The 18,198-nt window shown below is 40.3% G+C and overlaps 2 protein-coding genes and 1 long non-coding RNA gene across 6 annotated transcripts in view; 2 read left to right on the top strand and 1 right to left on the bottom strand.

The window, feature by feature from the left end:
• The window catches only part of hspbap1 (hspb associated protein 1), a 13,926-nt gene extending 10,060 nt beyond the window's left edge, over positions 1-3,866 (top strand). For all 4 annotated transcript variants that reach the window (XM_061692493.1, XM_061692492.1, XM_061692495.1 and 1 more), the window contains 3 exons: positions 457-540; positions 609-719; positions 2,421-3,866. In XM_061692493.1, coding sequence (XP_061548477.1) covers positions 457-540; positions 609-719; positions 2,421-2,765 — 540 coding nt within the window. In that variant the 3' untranslated portion in view covers positions 2,766-3,866. The remainder of the gene's footprint in view (positions 1-456; positions 541-608; positions 720-2,420) is intronic.
• Positions 3,015-18,157, bottom strand: slc15a2 (solute carrier family 15 member 2). The gene is made up of 22 exons (XM_061692488.1): positions 17,874-18,157; positions 16,421-16,508; positions 15,438-15,579; positions 14,593-14,685; positions 14,389-14,488; positions 12,961-13,051; positions 12,814-12,891; positions 11,734-11,816; positions 11,548-11,631; positions 9,554-9,643; positions 9,441-9,485; positions 9,227-9,262; positions 8,343-8,431; positions 8,187-8,268; positions 7,901-8,026; positions 6,811-6,975; positions 5,570-5,616; positions 5,358-5,465; positions 4,953-5,052; positions 4,718-4,861; positions 4,524-4,628; positions 3,015-3,607 (listed from the first exon to the last, which is right to left on the bottom strand). The coding sequence occupies exons 1-22, from the start codon at positions 17,880-17,882 to the stop codon at positions 3,386-3,388; spliced, it is 2,127 nt and encodes a 708-aa protein (XP_061548472.1). The 5' UTR covers positions 17,883-18,157; the 3' UTR covers positions 3,015-3,385.
• Positions 7,909-9,727, top strand: LOC133410882 (uncharacterized). Its single transcript, XR_009769588.1, has 3 exons — positions 7,909-8,049; positions 8,159-8,442; positions 9,206-9,727. It is a non-coding gene; the product is annotated as an uncharacterized LOC133410882 (long non-coding RNA).
• Positions 18,158-18,198: the final 41 nt, after the last annotated feature.

The raw sequence follows: 18,198 nt of genomic DNA, 5'->3' as shown, positions 1-18,198 counted from the left end.
TGCAGTGGTTAACGCTACACCGAACACACACACACAAAACACTAAATATACACACATAAAGTCTAAATATGTACGCAAACCATTAAATACACGCACACAACAAAACATACACGTGTATGTGAACAAATACACACAACACTAAATAGTAAATACATACTCCCCAAAAAATACAAACACTAAAAGCATACCCAAAACGTACACATAAAACAATAAACACACAACAAAGGTTCATAAAACACTAAATACACACTCACCAAACATATTCACACACAAATGCCAACAAATATACATATACACACACAAAGACCAAATGCATATAGATACACACACATTGTCATCTCACACACATTGTAAATTGACGCCATCGGAGGGTGCCAGTAGGCCAATGCTGCCATCCGGTGGCTGAAAGAAGAAGTGCAGTCAGACGCATGCTAAGCCTCATTCTTCTGTGGTCAGGTTCTGTTTGTGCCCAGACACTGGTGGCACTACGTGGAGTCTCTTGACGCTCTTACCGTCAGCGTAAACTCCTGGATCGAGATGGTGAGCCACGCAAAATCATTTCATATTTGATCGAATATTGATCGATCGATTGATCAATTTCCGCGCAGGACGACGACCACGTGGCGCGTGTGGGCGAGGCGGTGACTCGGACGGTGATGTGCGCCGTGAAGAGCGCGCAGGGCGACGACGACGCCGTACGCTGGCTCAACCCCACCGAGGTACGGCGTTATCGGGGTGGGTAAAAACATCAATTAATTGATGTACCGCAATATTAGTCCTCCACCCAAGTCAATATTGATTCAGGGAGTCCTCTGAATTGATTCACCATCTGGCCGCTGGAGGGCGCAAAAAACCTATGTGCACACTTGAGCAATAGCCAGAATTGAAGGTGAAGATGAGATATTGTTAAAAAAAAAATGTGTGAGATTTATCATAATTTCCAAGCGATCATAAATAATGTTTAAGTTTACATCCACGTTACTTTTTCAGTGTTCATATAGAACTGGCATGTTTTTTTTCACTTGTGTACTCCATATTCAATAAGAAGTTATTTTGCACATTTTTATTTTCAAATGTTTTAAAAGTGTGAGGTACAGTGGAACCTCAATCGAACGGACTAATAGGGCACAGGGGTCATCCGATATAGCCCATGGTCTGTTACCTTGAAGCACTTTATTTTTTTGAGGCCATTTGCAACCACATTACAGTACAAAATTATTGTCTCGGTTTTTTTGTGGCCTAAAAGTATGTTACAGTACATTACAAATCTTATTGTAAAATAAATGTAAAAAAAAAAAAAAAGCTTGAACATGTTTGAAACTTACATTTTATCCAAACTTACCACTCTGGTGTGCTTGGTCATGGTGACAGTGTTGACGTACAATACTCATAATAGGCGAGTCGCTTTCATGAGCCGCAAGGAATTACTGCGCTTCCTAGTTCCAAATTTGTTGTCAAAGGTTAACGGCTTGACAAAAAAATGTTTACTGTACGGTTAACGGCTTGACAAAAAATTGTTTACTGTACCAAAAATAGCATGTTCCAGACACCAACGACTTGTTTTGTATTCCTTAGAGTTAAGGATGCGGACATGCCGCTCTCTCTGCCAGCGCTGCGCCCCCATGCACAATCGATAATAGCTATAACCGTCATGACATGGCCGACACGTTAATGCGCCACATTCAACATGGCTGCCACGTGGGCACGGGAGGCACGTATCTAGTATTGTTGCATATCTGTGACCCGGAAATATGTCAATCCCATTCTCTGCCTGCAGTGCACCACATCGCCAGTAAACAACAGCGGCCAATTCTGGAACTAACAGACTATGTCAACGGCAGTTTAAGTGACAAATGGAAACTATTTTAGGACACATTGTTCAGTCCAGACGGTCCGTTTGATCTGATAACCGTTATATCGGGGTCTGTTTTAGCAAGGTTCCACTGTATGTTCACGTGAACGTGAAAATGATTGTTAAAAAAATGTTCAATAGGTACTAATTATTTGTGCATGTCTACATCTTACTGAATCAACACTAAAGCATTGAAATCAATATCAAATCAAAGTCGAATCTAAGCGCAACCTAAAAAAATGTAAATCGAATCTCATGGTGAGGTTGTTAACAATACCCAGCCCTACTAAGCTAATGCTGTTATTTTTGTCAATAACCACCCAGATGCCGTGAACATTACCCCCCCCCCCCCCCCCCCCCCCCCTTCTATTCGGGACAGCGTATTACGTCAGAGCAGTGTTGATTAGACTTCTATGATCTCGCCGTGTAGCGCAATCTGATTGGTTGCTAGTTAGCGGTAGAAAATACAAAAGCCTGAAAAAGGAGCACAAGACGGTGGGACAATGTGTGTATTTCACACACAAAACACATCTGATTGGTGATCAGTGACATCATCGTGTGTCTGCAGGAGAGCATGACATCCCATAACGACAACATGCGCTACATCAACTTGGCTCTGCGGGCCTGCGCTCAGCAACAGAAGACCAAACCGACCTTGGAAGCCAAAGACGCTCCCCGCCCGAAAAAGCGCGACTTGGCTGGCCGCATCCCAAGCGACGTCCCCTTCGGACCGAGTCTACTTCCTGTCCCCCGCCTTCCCCGACCCCGCAAAGATGGCGCCGTCGCTCCTTCTACGACAGACGAGGCGTCTGTCGGCACAGACGACCTTCTGGAGTGTCTGCTGCATCCCGACGTGGTCGCCGTAGTTACCCAGCTCCTGTTGGACAAGCAGAGGACGTCGCCGTCGCTCTGAGAATAGACGATCTCTGATGAGGTCACAAGCATCCGCTCACCTTTATGCAAATGAGGCGGCATCAAAGTGAATGATGGCTTCTAAGTTAGTGCATCGCCTCCAATAATCTAGTCAAGGCAGATGTTTGGTCGTCTTCGTCCGTTTCGCGTTCTTCGCCGTAATCTCATTTCATGATGTACACATGCCCTATTGCCTAGCAACCACGACAAACATGGCTGGTCGTCGTCATAATGAACACACAACAAGGTGTTAAATCATCAGTGAGCCTCAGATGCACTCGAGTTTACTTTACACATCACAGTCGGGCACCGTGCCGCCCATTAGAATACAGTGCCATGAAAAAGTATTACATTAGTGTGATAATCTTAAACATTTAAGTGCGGAAACTATGCGAAAATATACGAATTTGAGATACTTTTTCACGGCACTGTAGTTGTAATTTCGGGGGGGTGTTTTTCAGACTTCTACACAGAAGTAATTGAAAAACAAAAAAGTTGAAAATGTGTGTAAAATCTACAATTAGCCTTTCATGCTAACAATTAGCATCTGGGGAAAAGCGCCACAAAAAATGTTCCCATTTCTTTGCTCATAATTCATTCAAATCGTGAAGGCGGTTGCGGTTAAAGTCTGGTGTTGAGCTCCGCTTCTTGTTTGTTCTTGTTGAGCGTGTCTTTGCTGTCGTCGTCGTCGTCGTCGTCATGGGCACCGCGTTGGTCGTCGTGGTCGCCGGCGTAGCTCTTGTCCAGTTGCTTCGGGTCCACGTACGTGTACAAGTGAGCCATGAGCGAGAACGCCATGAACACGGCCAGCAGCAGACCCGAGAACAGCAGGAACTCCTTCCACTGCACCAACACGCGCGCGCACACACACACACACACTGACCACGTTAGCGTGTATGTGATTTGCAGATTTGTAAAAAGTGGAAACAAGGAATAACACAACAGGAATGTTTTATTTTTTTAGATTAAAAAAAAAAATCACTTTCATAGACAAAATACAGTTTTTGTTTTTTTTATTATTACTGCACTAAGGTTATTGTTTTCAAGATAAATGTAATTTTACAAGAATAAATACTAATTTTATGAAAATAATGTCAGAATGTTTGAGATGATTTTTTTTTTTTTTAATCACAAAATAATTTGAAGAAAAATATTTTTGAGATCGTTTTTAATGAAAGAAATGTAAAAAGCTTATTTTAAAAGGGTTTTTATTATTTAAGATAAGTCTATTTTAGATTAGAAGATATTAATTCCAGAATTTTATGAGAATAAAGTCATATGAAAAGGTATTTGTTATTCTCTCGAATATCGTTATATATCGTATATATAATATATATATATATATAATATAATATATATATAATATAATATATAATATCGAATATTTCTATAAAGTGGGCGAAAATATGATCATATTTCTTTCCGGAATTTTATAAGAATAAATCATAATCTTATGAGATTCAAGTCCGATTTTATAAAGATACTTTTTTTATTTTATATTTTAAGGGAAAAACATTTTAATTTAGAAGTGTTTTATATTTAAAAGTTGTGAGACTAAAGACCTTTTTTTTTTTTTTTAATTGTATAAGCTTATAATAGTGAAATTGTAATCGTGAGAGAATAGCCGGTTTATTTTTCAATAAAAATAAAATGATAATCAAATCATAATAGATAAGTTATTTAAAAATATTATGAAAGTTCTATTTTTTTTTTTCTTCCCCAGAAATAGTCACATTTTTTTTCGAGTTTAAAAGTTTACCTGCTCGAGGCCCGCGCCCTCCGCCACGATCAAGACGATGACGTTCCCGAAGGCGACGGTGAGCAGCCACCCGGCCTGCAGGACCGACTTCATGTTGACGGGGGCCTGTGGGCGTCGTCGACAATCGTGCTCAGCTATGATGTGAGGGAGGACCACTTCCTGGCCCTGGTCGAGATACGGACTGGAACGCAAACCTGCGAGTAGGAGAACTCCAGGCCCGTAATGGAGAACATGACCTCGCCCGCCGTGATGAGGACGTACTGCGGGATCTGCCAGGCCACGTGCACGTTGTTGGCGTGCACGTCCTCCATCTTGTGCGTCGTCATGCTACCAGACTCCTGCGAAGATGACAAAAAAAATAAATACAAATACCGAATATCCTGAGAGGAACGAGGCCGCCTCCTGTCCGAGAGCGGCCAGCTCCCTGACCTGCAGCAGGACCACGGTGTAGGAGGCACCGAAGTCCAGGAGACCGAGGTCCAGGTCTGGGCAAGTCTTTGACTCAAATCTGCAGCTCGCTTTATTATACCTGACAAAACCAAGGGGAAAAAACAGCAAACAACTGTCTAGTACACGTGGTTCAAATTTGATGGCAATCGGCCAAAATCTCTCGAAGTTTGTCAATGAAGGAGCCCTGGAAATGGCCACTTCAAAGCCAAATTGCGGATTTGCGGTGTCTCCTCGGACACGTAAAAAAGTACAAGGGTGGACTTTGTGTGTCTTTTGGGGCCTTTTTTTTTTTGTTGGTCTACTTGGTCTATGATTACAAAATTGAATGTTGGTGAGTGAAATCATGTGCGTGCGAGACAGGAAGCGACGTGACGGAGCACTCACTCGCCCCTCTGGACGGTCTTGTTGGCGGAGACGCCGTAGCGGGCGCCGGCGTGGAACGTCTCGTCTCCCACGGTGACGTTGGCCGCCTCCGACAGCGTGTTGACGAACCTGCGCGCGTCAACGCTAGCTTAGCTTAGCATCAAGACAACAGGCCACTTGTGGTGCTGCGCATGTTCAGGTCAACAAAATGGCTTTTTTTTTTTTTTTTTTACCTGAGAAGAGGCGCTCCTTCGTTGTTTTTCTTGATGTGGTCTTCCACCTGAATTAGAAGACGTCAACACACTTCAAGCGTGGCCCACGGGAAGTCAATCCACTTCTGTTTTTCTCGCAAAAGCTTGCAAACTTTATCTCCTTTCATCACTTTTTCTTGAAGCAAATAAGACTTTAATCTGAAGGAAATATATTTTTGCTGTATTTTTTTTCCTCCAAAACTAATGAAATAAAAGTAAGAATAAAGTTATATTACTACCAAAAAAGACAATTTTTGTAATATTACCTTATCGTTTTTTTTTTGGGTGACTTTTTATTCATAGAATTATTAGCAATTTTGTTTTTGACTTTTTCCTTGGGGAAAAAAAATCTATTCAAAACAATCTGACCTTGTTTGTTAAATTTTCTCTTCAATCTTGGATTTGTCATAGTTTTCGCAGAAATATTCAATGCGATTCTCGTAATACACATTTTTGCAAAAAATAAACAAATTCTTTAAAAAATATATTGTCTCTTTTTGTAAAAAATAAAGTTTACTCTTCGAATATTATGGTTAGTCTAAGGTTAGAACTTTTTCTCAAAAGAATACAAAAATAATTTTGATTTGTTTTAGATTTTAGCAATTTAATGAATTTTTTCCTTGTTAAATTTTGACTTTAACCTTGGAACATTAAGATATTTGTTGAAAGAAATGTTATTATCATAAAGATTTTATTTTAAAATACGTAAAATTGCAACTAATTTCATATCATTACTTTTCATGAAAAAAAATGAGACTATTTTAAAAAATATACAATTTTGTTCTCATAAGGTTGCATCTTTTTTCCTTTTGCTTGGGAAAAATCTGTTATTGTTTTTCAAAAAAGAGATTTTTATGTCAGAAAGAAAGAAATATGACTTTAATCATGTAGTATTACAATTTTTGCTTAAAAAATGAAACTTTATTTTAAAAATGACTTTTCCTACTGAATTTTAGATTACAAATATGGCTCTCCAAAAAAATATTATTCTTTTCGCACAATAACAAAAATCTGACTTCAATCTGATAAAAAAAAAAAAATGTCTCTTACAATAAATACGATAATGTCCTTGACAAAATACATTTTTAATGACGATTTTTTTCCTCGGAAGATTACTGCCCTTTCCCCCCCCCCAACCCAAAAAAAATCATACTTTTTCCTCATAAGATTTCCCCATTTTTTGGTAGTGTAATTATTGATGTGTAGCTCCGTCGGTGCCTCACCAGTCTGCAGCGTATTCCAGCATCAGCAGGGTGCAGGATGAGACTGTACGCCTTCTGCTGGCCAAAGGTGACGTTGCAGTTAGTGACGGCCCCCTCGTGGTGGACCGCTAAGGTCATGTTGATGCGGGGCGCCCCCAGTGGCAGCGTCTGGTACTCAGGAGGATCCTGACAACAAACACACAACGTGCTATTCGTTCACTGTAATTTTGTAGGCAAATTATATTACAGTATTAATGCCCTGGGGAAAAAGTACGTTTTTCTCCATACAACGCAATTTATTGAAAAATATTATATACAACTTTCATTTATTGTATTAATTTGACCTTTTTCACTAAACAATCCAACTTTTTATCTAGAAAATGTCATGCTTGTTTTCTCGACCCCCCCCCCCCCAAAAGAGACTTAATCTAAAGAATTACATCATTTGATTTTTGTAATATTATGACTTTTACTCCAAAAATAGAATATTATTTTAAAAAATGTTACTTTTTTCTTTAAAAAAAATTAAAATAAAAACAAATACTATTTGATTATCATAATACTACTTTTTTCAAATTTGTTATCATACTATTAAAAAAATAGGTATTTTTTTTCTTTTAAAATGTAGTAATGACATGATTTCAAAAATATATTGTGACTTCACTTTTTTGAAGTACAACTTTGTTCTGAAAGAAAAATAGAACTTTTCATCTTAAAAAATATATATATAATTTTTTCCCGTAGTATTCAATTTTTTTATATGAATTTTTATTTTGGAAATGATGCAACTCTTTTTTTACCGTAATATTAAATAAAAATTCTCTCCCCCCAAAAAATCTGACATTTTATTTTTTTAAGGCGTAACATGACTTTTTTTTTTTTTCTCTCCAGAAAAATTATCTTTTTATCAAAATACATTTATTAAAACAATTATATTTTGTTTTTGTAATAGGCTTGTTTATTTCTATACATTGTTATCTTGGAAAAACTACACTTTCATTGTTGAAATATTTTTTTTTTAAAAAACTTTAAAAATCCCTAAAAATATGCTTTTTTTTTTTTTTAAAAAGACTTTATTCTTGTAACATTAAGATTTTCTTTTTGTTGCTACCTGGAGGTATGAGAGCGGCTCTGGAAAAGGGTCGCCTTGAGGGAAATGGAGACGGACGTCGCCTGGTGCCAGGTTGAAGACCTGCAGCAGACACTTGCCCGCCGGCGCTGGCGCCACCTCCGTTTTCTACAACACGCAGCACACTAATGGTAACATAACTAAATGTCATTTCAACTAGATTAGCAATGGGACTATTTCTTTAACCAATCACATTTGGAAGTTACAATAACGACAACATTTTTCCATGCCGATTGGTAGGTCAGAGCAAACTTTGTGGTGGACGTACCACCACGTGGACCTCCACCAGGGCGGCGGCACCAAATGCCAACGCGGCGAAAATCATCCCGGCGGCCATTTTCCTCAGCGGCCTTTGGAAAAGGAGGAAGTTGAGCGCGTTATTGTTTCATATCGTCATTTTCAAAAAGTGACAAAAAGAACTCACGTGATGTTGATCCCGCAGAGGGCGACCAGCGGGTATATGAGGAGGTCGAACACGGGAACGAACACCAGAATCAGCAGCGCGTTCAACGTCTACCACAGAGGTAAAAAAAATAAATAAATACAAAATAAACATGCCAAACACCAAATGTTCACACAGGAAATCAGCCACTTTGGTTTGAAGCGCCCATTTTAGGATCATTAGGACCGTTTCCAGGGGTATGTCAGATTTTAAAAAAATATATATATATTTTTTTTTTTGACTTCATCTGCCAAAACCAGTTTCACTTAGAAAAATACAGTTTTGGTAGATATGTTCATCATGAGTAGACGCACACACAAAAAAGCCATGTCAGAAACGACACAGGAAGTCCGAAATGTTGCTTTGAAGTGGCCGTTTTGGTCATTTATGGGGTCCTTTGAATTTTGGAAAATTCAGAGTCAGCGACAAGAGAGTCTCAAAAAGCCATTCTCAAAGAGATACACCAAGTCAGCAATTTTAGCATTGCTTTGGCCTTTTTAGGACGGAACATTTTTGCAAATTTAAGGGCACCTTTAAAATGCCACTTCTCCTAAGGTTTCTTTTTTTTGTCCAATTTCAACAAAGTATACTAGACAGATGTTTTAGTGTTATTATAGCGTGTCAGCCAGTGTCAAAATGGAACTACAGTTTTGTCTAGATTTGTGTCTCATTGCTACCAAATATGAACACAAAACGCTCATACACGTTTAAAATAGAATCAAAAAGGCCTGTGCTTCTTTGTCAAATAAATCATTTGTTATTCCAATCTTAACATATTTTTTTGGGAAGGAAATCTAGCCAGAACGATCCAGCAACTCATTATGTAATACCACTTTCTTCCACAGAAGGTGCGAGCGAGCGCATACCTGCATTTGATCGGGTTTGATGGAGAAGGCGTCTCCCTGGGATGCAACACAAACAAAACTCAATACATGATTAATTTTTAACCCGAGAAATCCATCAGGAAGTTCATCGAGCAAGAAATTGGCGAGCGGATGATCCATTCGGCTCGTAAAAAAAAAAAAGTTACAACGGGCAACGATCGCATGGAAGATAACGAAGCGGAAGCAGCGAACTTACAAAGGCCATGTTCATCCGGGTGGCCTGCAGCGTCCAGCGGGAACCCTGGAATCAAACATCGCATTGTTAGTGTCCTTCAAGCCACGTCGGATCAACAAATTGGATTCCGGGACCTGCTGATCGAACAGAGCCCAGAACATCGGAAGAGGGATGTAGAGCACCAGAACCCGCAGAACCATTTTGATCTCCACAATCAGACGCTTCTGTTGACACAAGTCAAGGAAATAAACATTTAAAAATGGGTCAAACACAGGCACATTTTTTTTTGTCGTGTTGTCTTTTTTTTTTTTTTACCACTGATTGCAATCTCTCCACTTCTCAGCAAATTCCAATTTCATCAAAGGACAAAAATGTGCACCTCGCACAGAGAAACTAATACTTTTATTTGGCCAAGTCCCCCGCAAAAAAATGATTTGTGAATGCTGAAAGACATTTGCATTTGCATTTTGAACTTTGTGACCATTTCCTCTTTGGCCCGGAGGACACGACGTCCACAATTTCCCAAAACAATTTGAAACGCGGACTCGTCGGACCACCGAAGCCTTTTCCGCTTGGCATCAGTCCATCTTTGATGAGCTTTTGATGCAATGCCGCCTGAGGGATCGAAGGTCACGGGCATCCAATGTTGGTTTTGGGCCTTGCCGCTTACATGCGGTGATTTCTCCAGATTCTCTGAACCTTTTGATGATATTATGGACCGGAGGTGATGAAATCTCTAAATTCCTTGCAATTGTACGTTGAGGAACGTTGTCCTTAAACTGTTCGACTATTTTCTCACGGATGGATGGAAGGAATCTTATTCACTCCGTATTATTAATTTTACCGAGTGAAACTTATTTCTCGTGAAAGCAGCTTACTAATTTGAAATTTTGACTTTTTTTCAAAATTTTCAGGAAGACAAAGAAAACTGGTAGTTGAATGAATTGACTCGATAAGATTGTTAAAATAAGATCTTGTATCTTTTTGTCCGATTTATAGGAAGACAGTTTGAACTTTTTTAACTTTTTTTGTCTTGTTGATATTTTTGAAAAAAAAAAAAAGTCAAAAACTGTCTTCAAATAAATCAGTTTCACTAGAAATAATAATATTCACTTGGTAAGATTTTGCCGTGTTTTTAACATCAAGTCACAATATGAATAAAATGTACACATTTGAGGAAAACAATCATGTGACGTTATTGCAACAACATCGAAACCCTTACTAAGCATCCAATCAGACTGCTTGATTCTTATTCTTTTTCTTTTTTTTTAACAAGGACATAAACAATAATTGTTTAAAAAAAAAAAAAAAAAAAATAGGCCAGGTGGCAAGATTTATTGACTCCAAATAAATCTTTATAATGTTTATTTCTATGTTACAAGTACTGTGCGTCCTCTATTTTTTTATTTTTTATTTTTTTATGACAATCGACCAGCAAGTCCTCATTCAAATCCCGTTTAAGAATGCATGACTAACAGTAACAGCTGAGCAATAATCCAGTCTGACAAGTATAATGTCTTATCCCCGTTTTGTTTCCTGTTCTGTTGCGTTGAGTGAATGCTTGCTATGAAGACAAATCACTTGTTTGAATGCAATTAAATGCAAGATTTCACAGATTGTTGTTAGTTGACTGATGTCATATTGAAAATTATGATCTTTTGATATAAGGGTTTCGGAGCCCTGGAAGTGCCATGAGCATCCAGGTAAAGGGGAGCCTTAGAAAATCAAATAAAGTGCTTTTTTTTTTTTTAGGAAATAAATGCGTGCACTATTTTTGTTGATTCCCCTCCCCAAAAAACACTTTTTATTATTATTTTTTAAATGTTACATTTACATGAATATAGTAATGCTTTTGCACGTTCCAAGACATCGAAAGGGGGGGGGAATGTGAAACTCGTTCAGGACAGGCGTGAGATTACTTTTGTTGATTACCGAAAATATTCCGATTGTTTTTTTCTTCAAGGGTAAATTCGTAGCGAGGAAAACAAGAGCAAAGCACTTCCTAAGTGTCCAATCAGAGCGCTCTGATGTCATCACCCAGACTAGTCCCAGCCACGAGGGTGAATATCTACATTTGATCTACTAAAAACAACTTCAGCACTCAGCATTAGCGAGGCAACCATCCTACCGAGTACTTATCGTCGGCCCAGTCCAGCCAGTGCCTCCTGCTCGACTCGTACTTGGATCTCCTCCAGCGGTTCTTGATGGCAAACTGCCAGTGTACAAAAACAACGCCATCGAAATCAATCGGCTTCTTGACAAAGAGGAGAAGAAGAAGAAAAACGGGAAGATGACAAAATGTCTGATGACTCACCCCGACGCAGTTGCAGACCTCCATCAAGATGTTGCCCTGTGGGGGGTTGCACCTGTAGAGGCTGCTGCCCAACATGAACACAACTGGACGACAGCAACGCGCGCGCACACACAACAGAATTTAAACAACATTTGCGTGTGTGATATTTGTTTGGATTTCAAAATACGGTGGGGTGCCTTGAGATATGAGTGGAGCAACACACGTAGGCAAATATATATACACAAATATGACAAGACTCAAAGGCATATATTCTTTCTCCTCTGCGAAGAATTACTAAGATTATTGCGGCTGAGTGAGGAGTTTTGACCTCTTCCATGTATATCCGTATGTCTGCATGATACTGCCATCAGGTGGCCAAAGTGCACATACCAGAAGGAACAGCACAATGCCCGTTGAATTGAATATGACTGTTAATGTTACTTTGTCGATTCTCGACAAGAAGATCAAAGGTGAGGTGCTCAAAGCTCTTGTTGACTTGGCGTCCCATCAGGTTTCTCTGATCATGGCTATGCTGATCTCAGCCACCAAGGGCCATACTTATGAGACGAAATATTCAATGTGCCGCAGTGTTTATTTTGGAGGTTTTAGCGCCAAGTTATTTTTAAGCAAATATCAAAACGCGTTCCAATTGAGAATGACTTTGGGAAATGTTCCAAACGCGCCATCCGCGATTGCGCGCCTGTTTGTGAGCGGCGTTTTCTTTGCCGACATTTTGTTTAGACTGCGAGCGGCGATCCGTGCAGAAGGACGACGGCTCGCTGTCGGAACCGCTGACGATCGGCTCGGAATGCGGGAATCGAAAGCCTTGTGCTGTTATGTCATTATTTTACATGTGCACATATAGAAATAAGGAAATCAAAGTTTTAAATATTTTGTGTCTATTTTACTCATACATGAAGAATAATGGAATCATTTAAATACATTGTCTAGGTCTTTATTTTTCATGAATATAAGTAACATAGTTTTTCATTTTTTCAGGTCTTTTTTCAAATGTACTGTACACTAATAATAAATTAACTATAACTGTAAAATGTGTTTACTGTCAAAGGAAAGTAGGACAGGACAACAAGAAGCGCTCACCCAACGCCACCATCATAAGCGCGGCGGGCACGCCGAAGGCCAAAGCGTAGCAGTCGCCGCCAAAGCACTGCACGTCTCCTGCGGGGGCGGAGGGACGTTAGGGGGTCGCCATCAGTGGTACCGACACCAATGGGTACCGGCGCTCACCTCTGAGGATGGGCGTGATGATGGTGGACAGGAGGCCGCCAGCGTTGATCGCCATGTAGAAAATCGAGAAGAATTTCATCCTTTCGTTGGCCTGACCAAAAAAGTACCGTAAAAAAAAAATTGGGATGGGTTTCAATTTTGTTGAATCTTCGGTTTAATTTGTTTCGTTGAAATGTATTTTTGTAGTTACTTTTATTGATGTTATTAAGTGCATCTAGTTTTCAATTTAAAATGTATTTTTTAGTCATTCATCTTCCGTTCCGCTCATACTCACGCGGGTCACGGGCGCGCTGGAGCCTATCTCAGCTATCATCGGGCAAGAGGCGGGGTACACCCTGAACTGGTCGCCAGCCAATCGCAGGGCACGTAGAAACACAACCAACCATTCGCACTCACATTCACACCTACGGGCAATTTAGAGTCTTCAATCAACCTACCAAGCATGTTTTGGGACGTGGGAGGAAAACCGGAGGAGCCAGAGAAAACTCACGGGGAGAACGTGCAAACTCCACACAGGCGGGGCCGGGATTTGAACTCCGGTCCTCACAAGCGTGAGGCTGATGTGCTACCCAGTCGACCACCGTGCCGTCCTAATTCAATTTTCCCATTTTTTTCATTGGCTTTTCAAATTTAATTTTAATATTCAATGTGAATTTCGATAACTTTCAATGTCATTTTGTTATTGCTTAATATCAATATTAAACAATGTATTTTAGAAATGTCTATTAAATCATTCAAATGAAAAGTTTTTTGTTTAGATTTTTTATGAGATATTGAGATTAAATTTGTATTTATTTTTTTATTACGTTAATGTAGTTTGAGATTTAAGTCCATGTTTGATTTCAATTAAATTTTAGATTTTAGTTAACATTGTCCGTTGTATATATTTTTTTTGTATTAGCTTTGTTATTTAGAAAATTGGTTGAATGTGAATTTAAACTTTTAGTAACATTTTTTAACATAGTTGTTACTAAAAAAAAAAAAAAAAAAAACATTATTACACGCATTACATTACACATTAAACATTCTTTTTGTAATTTTCAATTTGTTGAATTTTATTTCGATTGTTTTAATTACTGTAAATTTAAAGAACATTTTTTACTTTATTATTATTATTATTTCCTGTTTGAGGATAAAATGTGCAGCGTACATTTCAGTTGTTTAAATCTGATAATCCCCTTGAGGGATTACAATGAAAAAGAAAATAAATGAAATCTTAACATCGAGGACAACCATCAAACTTGACTTCCAATCAGCGGCACTGTTTCGCTGACAACCGTTTGTCTTTCGACTTGGTGAAGCAGCATGCGGCTCGTTGTACACCAGTGTTCACCAACATACAATGGAGTGAGTCGCCCTAAAAAATTGTATGTTTGTGACTTTGGAGGCCGCATTCCGTGCGTCCGCATGTACAATTTGTCCACTCACATGCTGGTTCTCGAACTGGTCGCCCCCGAAGGCGGCCACGCACGGCTTGATTCCGCCCGTTCCAAAGGCGATCAAAATCAGACCTGTCATGGACAGAGCGCTAGAACGCACACGCACACACACACACACACACACACACATACACAGAGCCCGTCAATCAACGCCGATCGGCTCGAGCGGTCTACGGTCGACGGGCATCCATACATGTGCGCGCTGTTGCTTCCCACCGTGGGAACAGCGCCAACCGACTTGATCACGTGACCCAACACGTACACGACCGACAGGTAGATAATGGTCCTGCGAGGGGAGGGAGGCACAGAGAGGTCAAACGGGGGACAAAGGTCAGATAAAGGGGGCACAAATTGGAGACCAACGGGGTTTACAGAAGCAGATAAAAGGAGGACATAGGAAGACCAGTGAGGGTTACAGAGGGATAAGTGGGGGGACAGATAAAGGGGGACAAAGGAGGCTAAAATGGGAGGGGGGGAATAAAGGGTGGTTAGAGGGAGGTCCATGGGTTAAAGGGGGGCAAAGGGGGATGAGGAGCAGCTTTGATAAAGTTAAAGGAAATAAAGGGTAAACAAAGGAGGGACACTGAAGATATTAAAGGGGGGGGGGGGTACAGGGGGATTAAGGGAGGACAAAGATCAAGTAAAGGGAAGACCAAGTCGGGGCAAATGGGGGACAACAAATGGACAAGGGTGGATACAGGGGGCAGTGGTGGTTCTGGGGGGCTAGGGGGTGCGAGCACCCCCCAGAACACTGTGCTTGGCCCACCCTGTCGCCCCAGGGTTAGATCGAGCCAGCCCCGAAAATGACAAATGTACCACCCTAGTTGTTTTGGGATTGGTCTTGTTTAGAAAACATTTAGTCAGCCACCCATCCCCCTGACGACTGTCGTACTAGGGGGGCACCAACTAGGGCCCCTGACTGACTCCCACTAAAATTGGTCTCGAACCGCCACTGACAGGGAAGGATATGAAGCAAATTGGGGGGGGGGAGGGAGACGAAGGGGGGCCGGCTGGTTTGGAGTACACGTGGGGACCGACTTGAACTTCCCGAGCCAGGTGTCGGCGATGATGGCCCCGAGGACGGGCGTGAAGTAGCACAGGCTGCTGAAGGCGTGGTACACGGCCGTGGAAAGGTCGTGGTCCCAGCCCAAGTACGTCAGGAAGTACAACGTCAACACCGCTGAAACACAACAAACACAAAGGCAACAACGTCCTCATCACGCGGCGAACGGGACACTGTGGAGGATTAGAAAGCAGCAAAAGTGGAGACTGTTCTCTCTTTTGTCTGTCCCCTTACAAACATCATTCTGTCCAACCCTATTTTCTAATAAATAATCATAATGGCACATTCACACCATGCAGCAAAGAGGAGACTGTGGTGTATAACAATGCAGCACAGCAGAGACTCTGGAGAGGAATATTGCAGCAGTAATGAGACTCTGGCGGGTATTGCAGCTTACATGGAGAATGCGGAGCAACACATTGGAGGCTGTGGCGTATATTGCACCAAAGCGGAGACTGTGAAAGCAGAGATTGGAGCGTTACAATGCAGGGAAGTGGAGACTGTGGAGAGTATTAAAACAGCAAAAGTGGAGACTGCAATTTAATGCAAGAAAATCAGAGACTGTGGAGTGCAGCAAAATTAGAGACTGTGGCGTTTAACAGCCTCGCCAATGCAGAGACTATGGAGTGAAACACGGCAGCAGAGACTGTGGAGGATAATGCAGCAAAGTGGAGACAGTGGAGGGTAAAAGAGAAGCAAAGTAAAAAATAAATAAAATGAAAACAAAATCTGAGATTGTGGAGTGCAGCAACAGTGGAGACTAAAGCAGCAGCAAATTGGAGTTTGTAGAGCAGCAAAGTGGAGACCTGTGTAAAACAATGCAACAAAGAGGAGACTGTGAAGTGTTAAGCAGCAAAGCGGAGACTGTGGAGGCGCAGAGCACACAGGAGACTGTGGAGTATAACACTGCATCATTTGCAGTATATTTGGATTTGGTGTATTTTTATGTATGAGTGACCTTTCATGCCATAGTAGGAGAAACGTTCGCAGAACTCGTTGACGACGATGAAGCAGATGCTAGCCGGGTAGTTTGTCCCGCACAGTTTCTGAAAGCAATAATTAAAAAAAAATAATTTAAAAAATAAAATAAAAAGATCACATTTTGTCATGTTCGCATTCTTTTTTTTTTTTTTTTTTTCCCTCAGATGAATAATATAAATAATACACTGTGCATCGGTGTGTTGTGGTGGAGGAGTTAAGCCAACATCTCTCAATTTAGCAGTGGAGCTAAAGTGCATCTGGAAACTTCACTTGTTTTCTCATCACACAGTTTTATTTCCAAATTAAAATGATTTTTTTTTTTTTATTCCCCCCCTCCAAATTCGACACTCAGCATCCCATAATGACAACAATGATACTGAAAAAAGGGCTTGCACCCCACCCAACCTGATGGAGCCATGAAATATGATTTCATTCTTGTTAGATAACCTTTTCCGAGAAAAAAAACGATTCTTGAAAAAAAAAAATGGCTTTATTCTTTAGTCTGAAAATAGTCTTTTCTCGAGAAAAAGTATGACTATTCTCCTCGGGTTACCTCCTTTTCTTTTTTTCTGGTAAGATTACAGCATTTTACAGCATCCAACTTTATTCTCATAAGAATAAAACTTTATACCAAAATAATATTATTATTATATATAATATTTATATATATTTATATATATTATATTTGTCGAATACATTATTTAATTTATGGAGCATAGTCCCTAAGGTGCATAACAACTTTATCCCGGTGTATCCCAGTCCTGGTTGGTGCATAACGATCGTCTCCCCACGAAGCGGTTGACCCTTGAACCGGAAGTGAAGCTATTTTGAATGGGCAGAGAAGACCCACGTGTTGCGTCATTCCGTAACCAGCAGAACAGATTTGTGCTTGTGACACTTAAATGCACCACCGCCAGCAGCAGAAAGCTTTTATGTTGAAGACTTTTTTTTTTTTTCTCAATAAAACTTTTTTTTTTTATCGTGAAAAAACGACTTTTCGTAAGATGGAGGCAGAAACTAACGGTTGAAAAGTGGACTATGATGCGTTCATGTACTTTACGGCCGAGTGGGAATTTTCTTTGACTAAAGTTAAAAGCAATGCCACCGAGTATACAGAGTTTTATCTTGGGGGGAGAGGGGGAAAGAAGACAATATTATCCTGTCAATAGTACAACTTTTATCTTGGAATTAATTTAAAACTTCATCCTATTAACATTATGCCCATTTCATTCGGAAGAATATATATTATTTCATTATATTAAGGTAAAAACCAAAACCGTTGAAAGTGACGTTAGACGCGTTTATATACCTGACGGCCGAGAAGGACTTTTCAGTGACATGAACGAAAGCGAAGCCACCGTGTGGTATTTTTTATTTTGAGTTTGTTGCCTCCACGCCAAAAATGACATCAAAGTGAACTTTTTGCTTACCTTGTTCATGTTGAGCGGCGACGTGCGTAGTTGATGCAGAGGAGATGGAGTAGAAGCCCCCAAAAGCCAGACAACACCCACCAACTCCGCCTCCTCCTCCTCCTCCTCGTAAAGGGCTTCGAAAAGCCGATTTCTATCGGACAACTTTTTCCCCACCACGATGAAGTGAGCACAGGATGACGTCACCGATCATATGTAAACAAGATTTGCACACAAAAAGTCCAATTTTAAAAACTATACGCGAGTGTACAGCGTTTTTACTTTTTTTTTCTCTCTTGTTGACGTTTGTCTTGCAGCTCTTTAAATGATATGTCACGTGACCAGT

The sequence above is a fragment of the Phycodurus eques genome, chromosome 12 (genome assembly GCF_024500275.1).
Source record: "Phycodurus eques isolate BA_2022a chromosome 12, UOR_Pequ_1.1, whole genome shotgun sequence".
In the NCBI taxonomy this organism is placed as follows: domain Eukaryota; kingdom Metazoa; phylum Chordata; class Actinopteri; order Syngnathiformes; family Syngnathidae; genus Phycodurus; species Phycodurus eques.
This window is presented reverse-complemented; position numbering and strand designations above follow the sequence as displayed.